At 36.6% G+C, this 18,742-nt stretch overlaps 1 protein-coding gene across 1 annotated transcript; it reads left to right on the forward strand.

Moving 5' to 3' along the window:
- The first annotated feature begins 254 nt into the window (after positions 1-254).
- LOC119192171 (4-aminobutyrate aminotransferase, mitochondrial-like) lies at positions 255-14,475 on the forward strand. The gene is made up of 9 exons (XM_037446007.1): positions 255-479; positions 4,470-4,582; positions 4,990-5,157; positions 5,255-5,533; positions 9,356-9,516; positions 9,967-10,117; positions 10,394-10,551; positions 12,948-13,216; positions 14,012-14,475. Exons 1-9 carry the CDS (start codon positions 434-436, stop codon positions 14,128-14,130), a joined length of 1,464 nt encoding a protein of 487 aa, XP_037301904.1. The 5' UTR covers positions 255-433; the 3' UTR covers positions 14,131-14,475.
- Positions 14,476-18,742: the final 4,267 nt, after the last annotated feature.

Consider the following 18,742-nt stretch of genomic DNA (forward strand, 5'->3'; position numbering starts at 1 on the left):
TAGGTCCTTTAATTTTTTTATAACGTGGAATTTGTTTAATTTCATAATGAAAATGCCTCTAAAACTGTTGATTTCGTGCGAGATAGGGAAATTAATAGCATAAGAATTTTTTTGAAAACTAGTGACATACTTGTTTTTGTATAAATCAATGAGTATGCAATTCTTCCACGTAGTATCTCTTCCCAACACTGATTTCAATTTAAGTTCTAGGGCCAAATATACTTGGGAGTTGGTAACACTTCTATAGAATCCGTCGACTTGTAGTTGGTGCTTTTTTACAGTATACTCTGTAGTTAGTGTTCCGTGGAAACTACGAAGTGGGAACATTATTTCGTGTGCAGTGGTCAAATCTTTACGAAGATTACCTACATTGAGATTACCTAAATTCATTGATTGATTCATCTAATTAAATTGTTAAGAAGGAACAGCTGCAATGTTGTCGCGAGCGTCCTCGATAAATGCTCAAACATTGCGTATAGGTAAGAAATAAAGTTATAGGCTATCGAAAAATCAATACTCTTGAATATTTTTATAGGACGGCAATAATCCACTTATACAGTGGCTTTAGCAATGTAAATGTAAGCAGGTGAATAAAAAATATTTCAATAATTTACATACACCCTTAAGACGTTACAATTTTTAATTAGGGTGTCCACTTATAGTCGATTAGGTAGGTACCGGTACATATTTCAATTGTATTGCAAGATGCAATTTTAGACCATTCATATAAGTATATTTTATTATTCTGGTTTTATCCTACATTATATTATTTTTATGATTTTTAAACTACTGCAATTTCTTGACATTTGCATGTTGCGTGTTCAGAGGTCATTTTGGTGCAGATCTGCCTGTTTGCCAATTTATCTATTAGAATGGGCGGGGCTAAGGGACCCCAGAAGTGGTTCCAAATGAAACTGTTTACGAGGGAGCTTTGTCGCCCGTCCCGCGCCTCGCAGCTCCTCTCGCACGTCGGAAGCCTAGTTCGTGCTGAATTCCGTGTTTGCCGAGCAGGAACCCATCTGCCGTCTTATCCGGCTACGCTACAACTACGCTAAATTATTTATCTGAGTTATTATGGACATTTGAACATATTTAAAAACACCTGACATAATGTCATTACTGTAAAAATTACATTTTTTTTTTATGTAAGTACTAAATAAACGGAAGTGGAAGTTTTATGCAATATCCATAATATCGAAATTTAGCAAAATAATTATGTACCTACTACTTATTTTTTTTCGAGACAAATATTTAACAGTATTTAGACATCATCTTCCAGGCTCGAAATTACGAGTTACGACATTATTGTAGCTTATCTTGCAAGATTATCTATTGTAGTGTTACCTATGGTTTGACCGCATTTGAAGTGGACTTCTGCAATGTTTGTAAAGTGTAGTTAACACAAGTATCCCGGCGTCGCACTTCGCTATAAATATCGTAGTTTCACGCGTTAAAGCAGCTATTATTCTATCCATGCTTCCTTTAAACTGTATTCGTTCACATCTCAGCCTGTATTTGTCCTCTGCAGTCTGTAACGGTTTATGGACGGTCCGGTCCGGTGACTTAACCATACAGGCATTTCCCTAAATCGCATATAAGTATGTCATCGGTCCAACAGGGTTGGCCTTTACTGTGCTCGGTAAGACGTGGTCTCCATTGTAATTACTTCCGGCCCTAAATAATTCTCCGCCGGATCTCCACATTCCGGATCCTAAGTATTTGTGCCTCATTGCTCGTTCGGTAATTAATCAGTTACACGCTAATTCAGGATATGACAGGATGCTGAAGTTATAGGGTCTTTGGATATTGTTTTTGTTGTTGTATTAGCGTCAGTGGCAGCCATAGCCAGCGTGGGGTCAATTCGTGCAATTTCAACAATTTTGTTAAATGCTTTGTTGACTTAATAAGGCGGTGACCTATAAAGAGCAGCTCTCAGCTATACATTGGGTGAGATCCCCCCATAGCGCGCGATCCTAGGCGGTTGCCTAATTCTCCTCGCCTGAGACTAGGGATGCTATCACCTGTGGCGGTACAATCGATGCATACACCGCCATCTTGTCAACATCGCCGGAACTGCAAGAAGATCGATGCAGTGACGCAACTACAGTGATATCACACAGCAATCACGATAGATGGCGACGTCGATCTTGAATCACGCTTGCACAATTTGAGCGACGCGTTGCATATATACCATCTCCGAATAGGAACCGTCGGAGGGGCCGCGGCCGGTCAGGCGCAACATCTGCCTGACTGGAAATCTTCCCCTCTATAGAGGAACGCAACGATCTGTTCCTCTACAGTGGCGTCAACCTTTACGCCGCTACAGTGATGACCCCTGACGCTGAACATCATCGCACCGTCATCAACGAGACCAGCCGTATCTGCACCACCGTCGCTTCACATCACCTCGCCATCCATCACTTCCTTTCCATCCAGCCAGTCAACACTTCGCACAGCCAGCCAGCACTGTCCAGCCATTAAGGTTACCACATGCATACTGCCAATGCAAGCCTGGTACCTTCGGCACTCCTGCACGGACTTCGGCTCCAACGTCACGGCACAACTGCGCTACAGCCGGACCATCGTGCGGCCGGTCAGGCGCAACATCTGCCTGACTGGAAATCTTTCCCTTCCATAGAGGAACGTAATCATCTGTTCCTCTACAGCGGCGTCAACCTTTACGCCGCTAAACACCTAAATTGTCGACGCCGGATAAACACAGCAAAAGTCCCGGATTTTTGGGCGAAATACGGGTTTTTCCCCGGATACCTCTGAAAAATATTTTTGGCTACGCGTGGGGCACAGGTGGGGGCGTTCGATGGTCGATTATTTTGCCGTGCCTTCTTGAATGCGGGTTATTATAAATTAATGTTGAACTATAATTTTCCAGTATTATAAAATATTTTTAGCGTGACCTGCCTGATGACAACCAATTCGTACGTGAGAATGTTTCTTTATTTAACAGAGTGTTCACCTAAAGTAAAAATCCTCAAGGGAGTAATTACGCAAAATGTCAATTTTCAGAAAGTTAGTCTTATTTGTATTTCAGTTATTATTGGTTATTCTTATGAAAAACCGGCGAAAATGGGCGTTCCTAGTATCACTAATAATTAGCAAGCGTAATTATGGCCTTGATTAATTTTTGATGATAGTATTATCTATATTGTTTTAAAATATTAGTCGTTGTTGGATGATTTTGTACACATTATTAATTTGACTATTTATACACTTACCCCCTTATTCATAAACGTTTTTTATCTAAGGCCGAAGTAAAGCTGTAATAACAAGCCTGTTTCTCAGTGCCCAACGGCACTATAAGAACTTGTGATAAGAAATGAATGAAAGGTATCCTTTCATTCATTTCTTATCAATTTTCTAATAGATACACGCGACAACATACGAGTTTTTGATAATATAAACGTAGACAGTAAAGTCGGGCACTCATATTTGTTAAGTACACTGTTGTTAATTGAAGGTCAAATCAATAAATGACTATAAAGATATGCATAAGACCAAGTCACCATTCACAACAATATAGGTAACATTCAATGGCGTGAAGGTCTAATAAATATTTTTAGAGTAATCAATGGTAAACTGTTGGGTTTATTTATTTGTGGTTATAAATAGAATATTAAACACTTATCGGAATTAAAAGACAAACAGGAATAAAAAAAAATATTAATTTAGGTTTTACAACCGACAGTCTTTCTGAATTCGACATCCATTAGGGTAATTCGTGTCCCCGCCCTGTGGAATGAGGCGTTTGGAGAATACCACCACGGTAAAAAAGTCTTTTTTATCATAGAATTCAACCGTCATATTATCCGATCTGAGGATCGAATTTGGGATCTCAACACAGTAGTCTTACCATAAATTCAATACAAGTTAGCTATAACTGCGCCACTACAAATAACGCTTTTAATTTTATAGCTTATCATGAGTGGGAGTATTTCCAATTATAAATTTCTACGGCGTTACTCTCATTTTAAACCACAAAAAACATATTTTTGATTTTCCATATAAACACGTAGACCTACTTTTTATCCACTTAAGGTGCGTACGACCGTAGGAGATGTTACGTCGTATAAATAAGTATACTTATCTATAACTTGCTATACAAATAATTTATGTTTTCTGACAACGTTTTCTGCGATCCCATCTTTTTCCTACGTCCTTCGCATGAGTGATCCTGATAGATAAGTTATTTTTAGGTTGCTAACAAACAGAATACCTGTATTTCACTATTCCCTGAAAGATTCAAACTATCGCTATGCAAGAATTGTCTAATTTTAATCGAGTATTTTCTGTTTTAATTCATTTTCGAGCTATATTGTATTATAAAGCAAAAAATCTCCAGTATTTTTTATTCAAACCTGTCGAAAGTCGTCTAATTACGCGCTCCAGTAGATGGAAATAATGTCAACAAAGCCGTTAGATGAAATTATAACAGAAAGTTAATGTTTTTACAGGTTTAAGAACCTTGGCAACATTCTCACAACAAGAGCCTCCGCAACCTATTTTAAAGACTCCAGTACCAGGACCCAAATCGCAGCAATTGCTCAAGGAGTTAAACGCTCTCCATGTAAGTATATAGATATTATCTCTTTAGTACATTTTTCATATTCTTCATTATATACAGCGTTCTCAATACCTAAATCTGGGGTAAATATGACGGTCATACTACATCTATGGTCAAGATAATCGTCTTACTACTTTAGTAATGGTCATAAAAAGCGTGTCAGAATATCTATAAATACTTGTTATTTAAATAATGCATAGAACAATTAACTGACTAGGATATAATATTATGTAGCAACTTCGAAAATAAAATGTTAAAAAAACAAATTTCTCATGATTTTTTAAACATTAGTTTTGTGGCGTGGGTACATAATTTTAGGAATGATAACATTAATAACAAAATTATTGAGTATTTTTGTTTAGTAAAGATTTTTAAAATGTGTGTTAAGTATGTTTCTTGATTTATTTTAGCAAGCAGGCGCTGTACAACTATTTGCAGATTATGACAATAGCATTGGCAATTATTTTGTAGACGCAGATGGTAATGCATTTTTGGACGCTTTTACACAAATTTCTTCATTGCCACTTGGATATAACCACCAGGAATTGTTAAGTGCTTTTGATGACCCACATAATCTTGTAAGTACACATGGATACTCATAATGAATAAACACTTCCTCTATTTATGTGTTGTGAATACACATTATACAAGTTTAATTGTGTCCTGTTGTTTCAGAGATCCTTAGTAAATCGTCCTGCATTAGGGGTGTTTCCTGCAGCTGACTGGCCTGAAAAGTTGAAAAGCGTATTATTATCTATTGCGCCTATGGGTCTGAAAAATGTTGCAACTATGATGTGTGGCTCTTGTTCCAACGAAAACGCTTATAAAGCAGTTTTTATTTGGTATCGTACGAAGCAGCGCGGGGGAAAAATTGACTTCACACCTGAAGAGTTACAAACATGCATGTTGAATCAGACGCCAGGCTCGCCTAGGTTGTCGATGTTATCTTTCGAGGTAAATGACTACATTGATTGTGGCGTATACAACCAATACCTATCTATTGTGTATTTAAAATTACTGTTATTTTGTCATTTTGTTGTGGCATTCGTGAAATGAAGCTTCACCCCTCAGTTCAATTTGTTTCATCGCACAGAGATCGCGTCCATTCACTGGAGATAGTATGTTCGAGTAATGCGTAAGCATCTGACTATTTCAAATGAAAAAAGATTGTCCTATCCGTTACTATGCTATAACAATACGTTCAAACCTTAAATACCCACCCAATGTAACGAAAATATTTAAAAACGAAAAAAAATAGTGACTGACTTTATTATTAACTAGCTTCCGCCCGCAGCTTCGCCCGCGTGGATTTCGGCCTTCAAAAATGGAGCCGGTCGCGAACGTTCGAGAATGTTCGTTTTACGAAGCTACTCGCTAGGTGATTCGCTAGCCTCTAGGTGCTAAGCAAGCCGCCTGCCTGTGCGTTCGCGACCTTATATATATACAAAAATAATCCTTATAGCATGATTCAGTATTCACGCATGATGGCTTATTATTAGCGTATTTCATGTATAACTTTGGTGTTTCTATACCGATTTCTATGATTCTTTTTTATGGAATATTTAATTATGTTAACTTTTTTAATTAGGGATGACTGAGAGTGTTAAAAACGTAAGAGTAGACAAATATAATGAGAAAGCTTCGAACTGCTAAGCTATCGGGAGTTTCACGTGTTATTTTGAGTCAACCATAAAAGATAGCCATATGCTGTCGTGGAATATTTTTTACATAATTTTAAGGAGAACATTTCCGTCATACATGATTTCTGTGTAGCTTTAACCATTAAGGTTGCACACGCGACGGAAGCTTAAAAATTGAGTACCTTCTCCCGTTTTCCCAACATTTCCCTTCACTGCTCTGCTCCTATTAATTGTAGCGTGATGAAAAGTATACTATAACCAGCACAGGAGTATGACAAATAATTGTACCAAGTTTCGTTAAAATCCGTCGAGTAGTTTTTGTTTCTATAACGGTTATACAGACAGACAGACAAAAATTTTACTAATTGCATTTTTGGCATCAGTATCGATCCCTAATCACCCCCTGATAGTTATTTTGGAAATATATTTCATGTACAGAATTGACCTCTCTACAGATTTATTATAAGTATAGATATAAGTATAGATAGATTATGATTGATTGAGTGCCTCAGTGTCGTAGTTCTAGTACGGTACGTCTGCAGTACTGAGGTCACGGGTACCTGGGTTCCTGGGTCGAGCAAAGCAAAGTGATATTGCGTCATTCTAATCGATATCAGCCCGAAGGCTAGAATTTTTGTTCTATATACAAAAGGTTCGCCTCCTATTACATCACGGTGTATATGTGACAATATTACCTTTTAAGGTATGCAAAAAAACAAATATTATAGTAGAACAACTGAAAATGTTTACATACGCTCATTTAATTTTTGCTATTACAAGAACGAATCACTGACAAAATTAAAATATTGTACCATAAAATAAAAATAACACACGCAATAGTAATAAAAAAGACAGAAGAATCTAAACTATTCAGGTCTAAATATGAAATATATCTATACTATTATATAAAGCTGAAGAGTTTGTTTGTTTGTTTGAACGCGCTAATCTCAGGAACTACCAGTCCAAATTGAAAAATTCTTTTTGCGTTGGATAGCCCTTTGTTCGTGGAGTGCTATAGGCTATATATCATCACGCTATACCCAATAGGAGCGGGGCAGTAATGGCTAATCTCAGGAACTACCGGTCCAAACTGAAAAATTATTTTTGTGGTGGATAGCCCTTTGTTCGTGGAGTGCTATAGGCTATATATCATTACGCTATGACCAATAGGAGCGGAGCAGTAATGACTAATCTCAGGAACTACCGGTTCGAACTGAAAAATTCTTTTTGTGTTGGATAGCTCTTTATTAGTGTAGTGCTATAGGCTATAATTATTATATAAAGCTGAAGAGTTTGTTTGTTTGTTTGAACGCGCTAATCTCATCAGGAATTACCAGTCCAAATTGAAAAATTCTTTTTGCGTTGGATAGCCCTTTGTTCGTGGAGTGCTATAGGCTATATATCATCACGCTATACCCAATAGGAGCGGGGTAGTAATGGCTAATCTCAGGAACTACCGGTCCAAACGGAAAAATTCTTTTTGTGTTGGATAGCCCTTTGTTCGTGGAGTGCTATAGGCTATATATCATCACGCTATGACCAATAGGAGCGGAGCAGTAATGACTAATCTCAGGAACTACCGGTTCGAACTGAAAAATTCTTTTTGTGTTGGATAGCTCTTTATTAGTGTAGTGCTATAGGCTATAACTATTATATAAAGCTGAAGAGTTTGTTTGTTTGTTTGTTTGAACGCGCTAATCTCATCAGGAACTACCAGTCCAAATTGAAAAATTCTTTTTGCGTTGGATAGCCCTTTGTTCGTGGAGTGCTATAGGCTATATATCATCACGCTATACCCAATAGGAGCGGGGCAGTAATGGCTAATCTCAGGAACTACCGGTCCAAACTGAAAAATTATTTTTGTGTTGGATAGCCCTTTGTTCGTGGAGTGCTATAGGCTATATATCATCACGCTATGACCAATAGGAGCGGAGCAGTAATGACTAATCTCAGGAACTACCGGTTCGAACTGAAAAATTCTTTTGTGTTGGATAGCCCTTTGTTCGTGGAGTGCTATAGGCTATATATCATCACGCTATGACCAATAGGAGCGGAGCAGTAATGACTAATCTCAGGAACTACCGGTTCGAACTGAAAAATTATTTTTGTGTTGGATAGCTCTTTATAAGTGTAGTGCTATAGGCTATATATCATCACGCTATGACCAATAGAAGCGGAGCAGTAATGACTAATCTCAGGAACTACCGGTTCGAACTGAAAAATTCTTTTTGTGTTGGATAGCTCTTTATTAGTGTAGTACTATAGGCTATATGTCATCACGCTATGACCAATAGGAGCGGAGCAGTAATGGCTAATCTCAGGAACTACCGGTTCAAACTGAATAAATATTTTTGTGTGGGATAGTTCTTTGTTCGTGGAGTACTATGGGGTATATATCATCACTCTATGACCAATAGGAGCGGAGCAGTAATGGCTAATCTCAGGAACTACCGTGTTTGAACTGAAAAAATCTTTTTGTGTTGGATAGCCCTTTGTTCCTGGAGTGCTATAGGCTATATATCATCACGCTATGACCAATCGGAGCGGAGCAGTAATGAAACATGTTGCAAAAACGGGGAAAAATTATTAGTTTTGAGAGCTTCCGTTGCGTGCGCTGCGTAAACGATTAAAGTTATGCAACAATGATGTATGACGGGATTATTCCTCTTAAAAAGTTCTAAAAAATATATTATAAAACAAAGTCCCCCGCTGCATCTGTCTGCCTGAACGTGTTAAACTCAAAAACTACCCAACGTATTAAGATGAAATTTGGTATGGAGACAGTTTGAGAGGCTCTCGGGAAACTACTACTTTTATAACGGAAAACTTTAGCCTGAAAAACTTTATAACGCGGGCGGAGCCGCGGGCAAAAGCTAGTCTAAGATATATTTCTTACCTAGCAACAACAAACAATGATTTTTAAGTATGTAAAGATTATACGTATGTTAGAAGTAAACTCAGAAACTGCTTAATGGATTTGGCTGCCTTGAATTAACACATAGGCTACTTTTTATCTCGGTAATTTGCTCCCGTGAGAAATCATTAAACTTTTTCATTTGAATTTTGAAATCGATGGCGCCAGCGTCGTACAGATGGCGTAAGGATCGCTATAGTTACAATATTTCTATTATAACAGGGCAGTTTTCATGGACGCACATTTGGGACACTTTCCACAACAAGGTCGAAAGCCATTCACAAGGTGGATTGTCCCGCATTTGACTGGCCCGTTGCACCATTCCCTAGATACAAATATCCTCTTGAGCAATTCAAAAGAGAAAACGAACAGGAAGACAAAAGGTATTCGGTTGATTAAACTTACTCTTGTCATTGGCATTGTTTGATACTATTCTATTTCTTTCTTTTAACATTTTTTAATTCTTTTTTTTTCAGACTCAATTGTTTCTTGATTAAATGTTTTGATCAACTATTGGAATGTTCAGTTGAGTTTTATTTTGATAGAAGTTAAAGCTTGACCTTTAGCAGGGAACTTGTGTGCGTGTGTGTGTTATCAGTACAACTATCCTCATATCTCGCTGCTTTTTAGACATTGTTTTGCTTTTTTGTATCCAATATGTAACAATGCTGTTCTCTAGTTATCTGTCACCTTGAACTAATCTATATACGCTGTGGATGTAAAGTGCGCAAATCTAAAATTTAGTTTTTGATTTTTTTCTGTAATAATGTAATTGTATTTGTAATACACTATAACAAATGTTAAATTATATAATAATGTTATTTCAATCTCAGGTGCCTTGAGCAAGTCGCCGATGTAATTGAAAAGTATAACAAAAAAGACATTCCTGTCGCTGGAATAATTGTAGAGCCGATTCAATCCGAGGGTGGTGATTATGAGGCTTCTCCGGAGTTCTTTAAGGAACTGCAAAAGATTAGTAAAGAGGTGAGTATTTTTTGTGATATACCTGTTATAATACACGGATCGTAACAATACTTTTATAATCAACTGCATACTTACACACCTATACAAGCATGTAGTAGAGGCACCTATAAGGTAAAGTTAATTCATTTTGGTAAATAGAATAATGGTTGTATATGGTTCATAAACGACCTTTTGAGCAAACTGACCACGTGATTTCCTTTCGGCTTTAATTTCTTTGAGCAAATATCTTCTTTTATTATTTAATTTGTAATATATACCTATATCGTTACTTTACAGAAAGGAGTAGCACTTATTATTGATGAAGTGCAGACAGGTTGTGGGGCAACAGGTAAAATGTGGTGTTTTGAACACTTTGATCTGCCTGTAGCGCCAGACATAGTTACCTTCAGCAAGAAAATGTTAACCGGCGGCTTTTATTTTGCTCCTGAATTCAAGTAAGTGTACAAAATAATTAGTATATGTTTATATATAAGTAAACTAGAGTATTGTTTGAGTTATTGGGAAAAATATATGGCGGTTAAGTCGATGGTCATTGAGGTTGATCGTGTTAAATATAATAGGGATATAATATCTATCTGTAGCATGAGTGCTAGATGGACATAAAAAACAGTTTTTTTCGCGTTATACTTGATATTTTGCATACTGACGCATCTTCATTTCGTTTAACACGCGAAATGACGTATACTTCGTTTATAAACAATGCGCACGATGATGCATACGTGACACGACACACCCGATTCTTTAATGTTCGCTGCGGCTTAATAATACTTTTCTACACATGTCGCACTTTATTCTAGTGACACTCATGGCAACCAATGATATCAGCTGGGAGTGATACCGATGTAGCCTCACATAGTGACGTGCTACCCAAAACTTGTTTACGTACAAACATAATAATATAATCATTAGTAGTATAATATGTAAAGATAATAAAATTGATTCTAGAACATAAATTATATATTCCAAATTTGATAATCTTTGTTAAAGGAATATATTTAAAAATATTATAATCTCATACAGGTATTTAAGGCGATACCTCAAGGCCTTGAGGTATCGCCTTAATGTAAGTACTTACCGCGTTAGTTATAGTACAGGATCCCTGGTACACTTTTCATCGTTTATTACTATCAAGCTGATTTTTCGTGAGTAGCTTCCTTTTGACTATACGCCCAAGTTTTTCCTTACAGTAATGTTGGTAAATGGTAGCTTAATAGGGGTAGCAAGGATAAAATATGCTGATTTGACGAATTTTAAATTTTTTATAAGAATTTGTTCTTTTAAATTAAACTATTTTACGAATTTTATCGCGGTTTTAATATTTTAATTTTCTCCCGACGTTTCGAAGACTTTGCAGCCTTCATGGTCACAGCGGGGACTGAGGTGTTGTTCATCCGCAAAGTCAGATTTATAATATATACCTACATTTTCTAAATATATAACTTTTTAAAATTGTTTAGCTGTTGGTGGTCCGATCTACGCAGAATGAGCTCACAGTGTCTTGAAGTCTGGCAGCCGGTCTTTTGGGTTCCGATTTAATTAAATGTAGAACTGGATCCGAGGCTTGTGCAAGCTTCTAACCATCTTCCCTATTGAAATTAGGATGTTTTTTAATTTCAATGGCCTCGAGTATCATCCTAGGAGGGAATCGGTGTTCTTTGGCAAGGATTTGTGGCTTGTCTAGTCGCAGATAATGGTTGGAGCGTCCTTCAGAGTGTTCAGCGACTGCAGATTTCGATTTCGCTGAAAGTAAAATATTAAAACCGCGATAAAATTCGTAAAATAGTTTAATTTAAATGTCTAACATTCGCGTAAACTTATGAAATCATTAAATTTTTCTTTGTTTATTATCGAGATAATTATCTAAATAACGTGAAAAAATATTTGTCCTACAAAATATAAGGTTTGGTTAGGGAGTCCCCTCTCTCCAACATGTATCATAAACAAGGTCATGAAAAATAATTACTAACCAGCAATTTTTTTTTATTGGTTAGCTAACATTTGCATAGTTTACTATCCACATTGTCCTACAAATTGCGTGGTACGTTATTCCAGTTCTCCATTTGTACATTTTGAAAAGTGTACCAGGAATCCTGTACTATTAAGCCGAACGGTTAAATACCTATAAATATATTTTCGGCAATATATTTTGTTTCTCGCATGCAAGGCTATTTTTCGAGCATAAAAAATATTGCATTTTAGCGCCATTTCCTCCAGAACCGTTGAATTGTCCTTACCCCCATTGGGCCGAGGGTCCATGTCTTACTCAGTTACCTCCTCAAAATCCATTTACTACCATCTTACAATAGGCGGGACTATCATAGTAGAATTCTCAAGATGCCTTAAATGCACAGGGCACGAGGCGCCGGTCATTCGTCAACCCGGCACCTCCTATATCTCCTATGCGTCTGTGGACGGGATTGGTATGTTCACAATCCCGCTCAGCACTCTCCTTTTGCGAGATGACTACTTACAGAAGGAGACCACTGCTCTAAGAGTGGTGCGTTGTAGGTCTCAGGCTGGATATTTTCGAGTGTGTTGCACTGAGTCCTCGTGGATATTTTACATTGTACAATGGTAGCCCACGGCGCACTCATTTCATGATCTGGCGTAGAAACAAGCCGAAACCTTCGTGACTCGTCAGCTTCTAATGATAGGTTGCACTGCTGCCACGTTCTTCAAACCTGCACTTGGACTCCCTGGCGGGTCACTCCTCGGCTAAGTTTCAGCTCGGGGCAATTTGGCTGTGATCTCCCTTGGAGCAATGTCAACCAACTAGTTGTTACAATTCTGTTTTTACTATGTAAATATATATTTTTTTGTTTTATTTCAGGGCTCCGCAACCTTATCGCATCTTCAACACATGGATGGGTGACCCTGGCAAGCTCATCTTACTGGAGCGAGTATTAAAAGTTATTAAGCAAGAAAATTTACTTGCTCGCGTTAACGAAACTGGAAAAATACTCAAAGGCGGGCTGCACCAACTGGAAAACGAGTTCTCTAGTATCATAAACAGCGTGCGCGGCCGTGGCACCTTCTTGGCGTACAATGCGAACACAGCCGAAGTTAGAGATAAAATAAACAATAACTTAAAGAAAAACGGTGCGTACTATATAATTAAATATTGTAATCAAATATAACAGCTCATGTGATAGGACCCTTTGTTTTAATTTTATCCTTAGTGCTTTATAACTAGCTTATCTAGTTATAACGTCCCTAACCTTGAGGTTAAAACGCCTCTTAAGTTCATAATTTTGTGTCCCGCTTTGCTATGGAGGGACAATAGGGATAAGTGGACAATTAATATTTCCAACTCCTCCCCATCTTTCTATTTGATTAATTTCTTTCCGGGATAATGACATATTAGTTTTCCCCGAGACTCGCCGAGCTTCACGATGTCATAAAGTGCGTGCCGCTGCTGCTGCTGCTGCTGATCCTGGCTTACAGGAGTTGCAGTAGCGGGTGTGATGGCGGGAAAGTCTCTACATAATTATATTCAGTATTATATTCTTAAAATTAACGTTTACTTACCGTGTCCTATATAGCAACATCAATCATGTCCATTACTGAGCATTTTTTAAATAACTCGCTAACTTTTGAAGTTTTAACAGATTCCTTAGAGGTCCACGACATATTTCACTAATATAGGTCAGCGTTACACGTTTTCGAAGCTCGTTACAGAAATTACATGGTTTAGCTTTTACGACCGGTTGTTTGTTTGACTATGTGTTCTGTAGCAACCGAACCCGGAACCCTTACTGGAGAACCCAGACAAATTGTCCTATCTGGCAATCTATCCTCCTAGTCTAAAACTCGCACACGCTGCGATTGCATCGGAAGGCGATAGGGTCTTTAATTTTTTGTATGGGAGTCTGATTGCTCTATGTTCTTTTACAGGTATTTTGGGAGGAACCTGTGGAGAAAAGGCTATTCGACTTAGACCAGCCTTGATCTTCCAACCGAAACACGCGGAAATTTATTTAGATGCACTGAGAAAAACCTTGAAGGAGCTGTAAACCACAATAATAATATTATAATTAGATGTGACTAGCACAAAAACATTCCTACCCCATGACAAGGATATTATTGTTACATGTGTGGTAAATATTTAGCATTTAGTTATCAAATGCATCAAATTACGATATAAACTTACAATAATTGTATTTTAGTATTGTATAATTATGGATATGAAATTATATTCAAAATTATTCTTATTGCCAAAGATATATCTATTGTATATAATGCAAACCCTACGTGCAGTTAAATATTATAGTAGATATTAGATTAGATTAAAACTCAATTAAACCAACACGATGTCTTCCAAATAAATATGGTCTTACATATTATATTATTATTAACAATATTTGATTTTTATTTCCTGTTATTGCTACATATTTCATATAAAAATACGTAATGAAAAATCTTTCACCCTTTCTCAAGCACATTGTGCAACCGTAGCAGTATAAGTTTTGGCAGATTAAAGTTTATATAGAGAAAAGCAGTAAAATTAAGTTTGTGTATAGGTTCATAACATTCAACCGTCGAATTTCGACCACTAGCAAGAGCGTCGCCAGCCGATGGCCTAGGTGGGAGGGAGGAAGGGGGGGGGGTTGATATGGGGAATAAGAAAAGTATGAATTGTAGGTTAAGTCAAGAGCACATGTTCCTCCCACACTCCCCCTCTCTCGCTTTAACATAAAGCAGAGCGTAATTGAGCGTACGGAACATTAAGAATGGATTTGTGAATTCATTCGAGTTTCGACGTACAGGAATGATAGATCAAGCAAGTCAAGTCCGAAGACTTCGGTCTTTGATTACATTTGGCAACTTTTTTAGAATCTAGGGGAGGGAGGGGGCAGCTGTCCCTCTGCTCCCCCTTGGCGACGCCCTTGACCACTAGTATAATATAATAATACGGAAAATGTCTTGAAAACTTTTGGTGATCTTACAAGTATGAAACTGGTCAGAGTTTACGAATCGAACTACTCGGAAACTATGTATGAAGGAACAGGGGAAAGAAGTCTTCTGAGCGGTTCGCGACGACCAAAGCTAATATTTTTATTGAGGAAGACATTAAAATTCTAAGAAACCATAAGTATTATGTAATATAGTCACAGGGCCCTATTCCGTGAACGCGGGCGAATCCGTCTATTTGAAATAACGAGCATTTTATTCGAAGGACAGGTTTACTTACGGATTGTTTATATAATTATTGTACTCTCATTTATTTTAATATTTGGAATATAAACAACTATACTTTGTATTTTTATGGCATTGTGGTGCCCGGTCGAGCGGGCCCATTCATACATATCAAATCGCTAAGTGTGGCTCTACTTACGACTGGTGAAAATATACTTAGTACTAAGAAAGCGTGATTTTTATGCTGTGTTATATGGCTAATATGTAGGTATCTAGATATTCTTTTCCGTTAGATGCAACAGGTAAACAGAATACGTCACGCATTCTATATTTATCAAATGGTACTTACGTAGTTTATATTTGTCTACTTCTATAAATATTACATCTCATTCGACTTTTAAAAATAGCACTCTCTGCCGTCTGAATATAAATCCTAGTATTAGTCGCCAATATGAAAACGAATATTTCCTTAATTATCTGTATAGATGTTAGCGAAGTTTTAAAGCAATAATTCAGTGGCATTGTGTTTTATCAGCAGAATGAGTCGTTCCACACGTTGACCACGGGAACATAGTATTTTTACGAATCTATGTTCATTATGACGCTACATCCATTGGAAGCTACTCTGAATTTTTACTCATTTAGTAGGTAATTGGTACAATTTATTTATAAACGGCAAGTCTTATTTAATAATAGATGGAGATAAATCATACAACGTCAAAATGAATACCAATTGATATTTTCTGCTTTACGTAGTAAGTATCATCTTATTTTGTTTGCCAGTTACTATTTTAGTAGTTACGTAGGTAAGTACCTACCTAATACCTGTATTTAAGATATATCAACTATAAACTATTGTAAATAAGTAGATACGGAAAATGTCTTCGGTAGTGGTAAGAAATATTTTCTGTTGTGAAATAAATTTCAAAAAGTTTTCTTCAAAGCGAGTAGAGGTGTCGCTTATTACACCGGCGGCGCTATTTCGCGCCGAGTGGCTTAAAATAGCCACTGCTGAAATATTTTTATGCAAAACTCTCGGTAATGTCGTGTAGCTTATTCTCGCTACGAGAGTTAAACATTTCAAATAAGTATAGCTTTTTCTTTGAGCCTTTTTATGTTAACGGAAGAAGTTTTTGGTACCTGAATGAAGTTTTAGATAAAAATTCAGCTTATTTTCTATACAGTTTAATTGCCCTATAATCTGGTTGGCTTGTAGGTTGGCTTGTACCTATTTATAGTGATTTAAGTATATCTTCGAATCGTTTGATTTAAAACCCCTTAAATAATTTTACAGATTCATAAAATATAATACTTTGTTACTATTTCAATACCTATCACAGGATGAGTGTTGCCCTAAAGCTCTACCTTTTAGAATATGTGTTATAAAATATGGTAGATCCTAAAGCAGACGTACTCGATGTTTTTCATACCACTACTAAAAAACGTTATTTCTGGACTATGATAGTACAAGCTTCGAACCTCAACGTTAATTCATTAAACACAAATTTCTAAACGTAATTAAAATTTAACGTTAGCATTTATTTTAATAAAATAACAATAACTTCATTTTCATAATGGGCTTAGCAATGTTAGCACATGACTCAAGTGATCAAGTGAGTGAGTTAGCACCTGACTCAAATGGTCAAGTGAGTGAAAAGTCTAGTTTCAGTGAAATTTGTTAATTCGGGTGGGCCTTTCAGAAGTGTTTCGCAGGCCGCAGGTTAAGTAGGTATCTAGATATAGCTGGCCTAGAGGTATATTTACCTATATACGTATCTGCTTGATTTACTATACTTAGTATAATAATTGATTTACATTTACATGCAAGTGTGTGTAAATAGGTATGTGGGTTAGTAGGTACTAGCCCATTTGCCTTCAAGCTAGTTTGTTGACCTCAATGACCACCGACCTGTATAGCTTACTGTGTTTATGTCAGTCTTATATCACGTAACTTTATTTAATATTGCTTATAATGCGTACCTACCAACACGTACAATACATTATCTATTACGTATTATTTTAATATGCTATGAGGTTTCTGCCTAATACACATTATAATTACCTACTTAAATTCGTTGATAAGGTGTGTACTCAGTAAGTAGATATTCATAAATGTACTTACACAATACATACAAAACAAAGTCCCCTTTTCTGTCTGTCTGTACGTTATCGATTTCCTCAAAATCTACTGAACGGATTTTTATGAAATTTGGTATGGAGGTAATTAAGACCCTGGGAAGGTTATAGGCTATTTTTTTATCCTGGGGAAATATATAGAGGGTCGGGGGAGCCACGAGGAAAAGCTACATTGTAATAAAAATATATCAAATATAAGAGGTAAGTTGTGTCGTAGATAGATAGATTGCCAGACAAGACGTAGGTAAGTGTAGGCACCACTAGCAGCGTGGATGTTTATGAGCAGTGCTGAACAATCATTGGAATTCTAATGATTCAGTTTCCCGATGAACAGTTGTTGTTGGAAATGATGCGCAGCCAGCAGAAATTAGGTAGAAAATATATAGGCAATTTATGGAACAGAAACTTTTACGACTAATTGCTCGAGTGTTTTTTAACTAATTTCATGTCTTTTACATGCTGCGCTAAAAGTAGAGGCAAAAAAGGCAATACCTAAAAATAATGTTCTAGATACGAAACAATAAAAATATGTACGTATAAGTAATTCCATATTATAATTAATAGGTAGCAACTTGTATATTATGAGTAATGCTGGCTATATTTATACATTATTTTAAAATGGACATACCACTACCGCCTCTTATGTAGGTGGGCAAAACGGGACTTAGACGGAGAATGGAGATAGCCTGACAAAGACGGCCGCCCACTTCATAAATATGACATCAGAATCTAAATATTTATAAGTAGTGAGTGTTATTTATTTTTATAAATCTTACATTTTCAAATTTATGCTAGCACATGGGTACTATTTTGTAATTGTGAAGTCTGCTTGTGCCTACATATTAGCGTAATTATTGTACGGGTGAAAATATATTAATGTGATACCTGTACTTTGTAGGTATATTCGGTGAAACCTTTTAAATGTAATTTTAACAGTTTTATAACCGTAAACTGGTAGGCATATCCTTTCGGTATTTTCTTTCAGATTGGGTCGAGAGTAGAGTACCTCTGCATGCCGTCAAACAGCCTAATTGTGACGGCCGACAAATGGTTTCAAAATTTGGATATGAATGAAATTCTTGAAGAAGCGAAAACTTCAATTTATTACATTTTGCAATTGGAATCATTCTATAATTTAGAATATTTGCCTGCCAAATTAATTATACTGAATTTATTTTGATAACATGTAGTTTTTACAGCCGTCATAAAGCAGATTTGAGAGCTGTCAACCAAATTTTTCAAATTAATCCAGTTATAATTTTTTTGTATTTAGTTATCGAATTCTAACTTTTTTTTCAAATCATGCTTTAGAACAAATGTTGTTCAATAATTTTCATTATGTGCTAACAATGC

The sequence above is a fragment of the Manduca sexta genome, unplaced genomic scaffold, assembly GCF_014839805.1.
Source record: "Manduca sexta isolate Smith_Timp_Sample1 unplaced genomic scaffold, JHU_Msex_v1.0 HiC_scaffold_2431, whole genome shotgun sequence".
Taxonomy (NCBI): Eukaryota; Metazoa; Arthropoda; class Insecta; order Lepidoptera; family Sphingidae; genus Manduca; species Manduca sexta.

Coding starts and splice junctions, on each gene's coding strand:
- LOC119192171 (XM_037446007.1), top strand. CDS start 434: ATGTTGTCGCGAGCGTCCTCGATAAATGCTCAAACATTGCGTATAG. Junction 9,517..9,966: donor AACGAACAGGAAGACAAAAG/GTATTCGGTTGA, acceptor TTTCAATCTCAG/GTGCCTTGAGCAAGTCGCCG. Junction 10,552..12,947: donor TATTTTGCTCCTGAATTCAA/GTAAGTGTACAA, acceptor GTTTTATTTCAG/GGCTCCGCAACCTTATCGCA.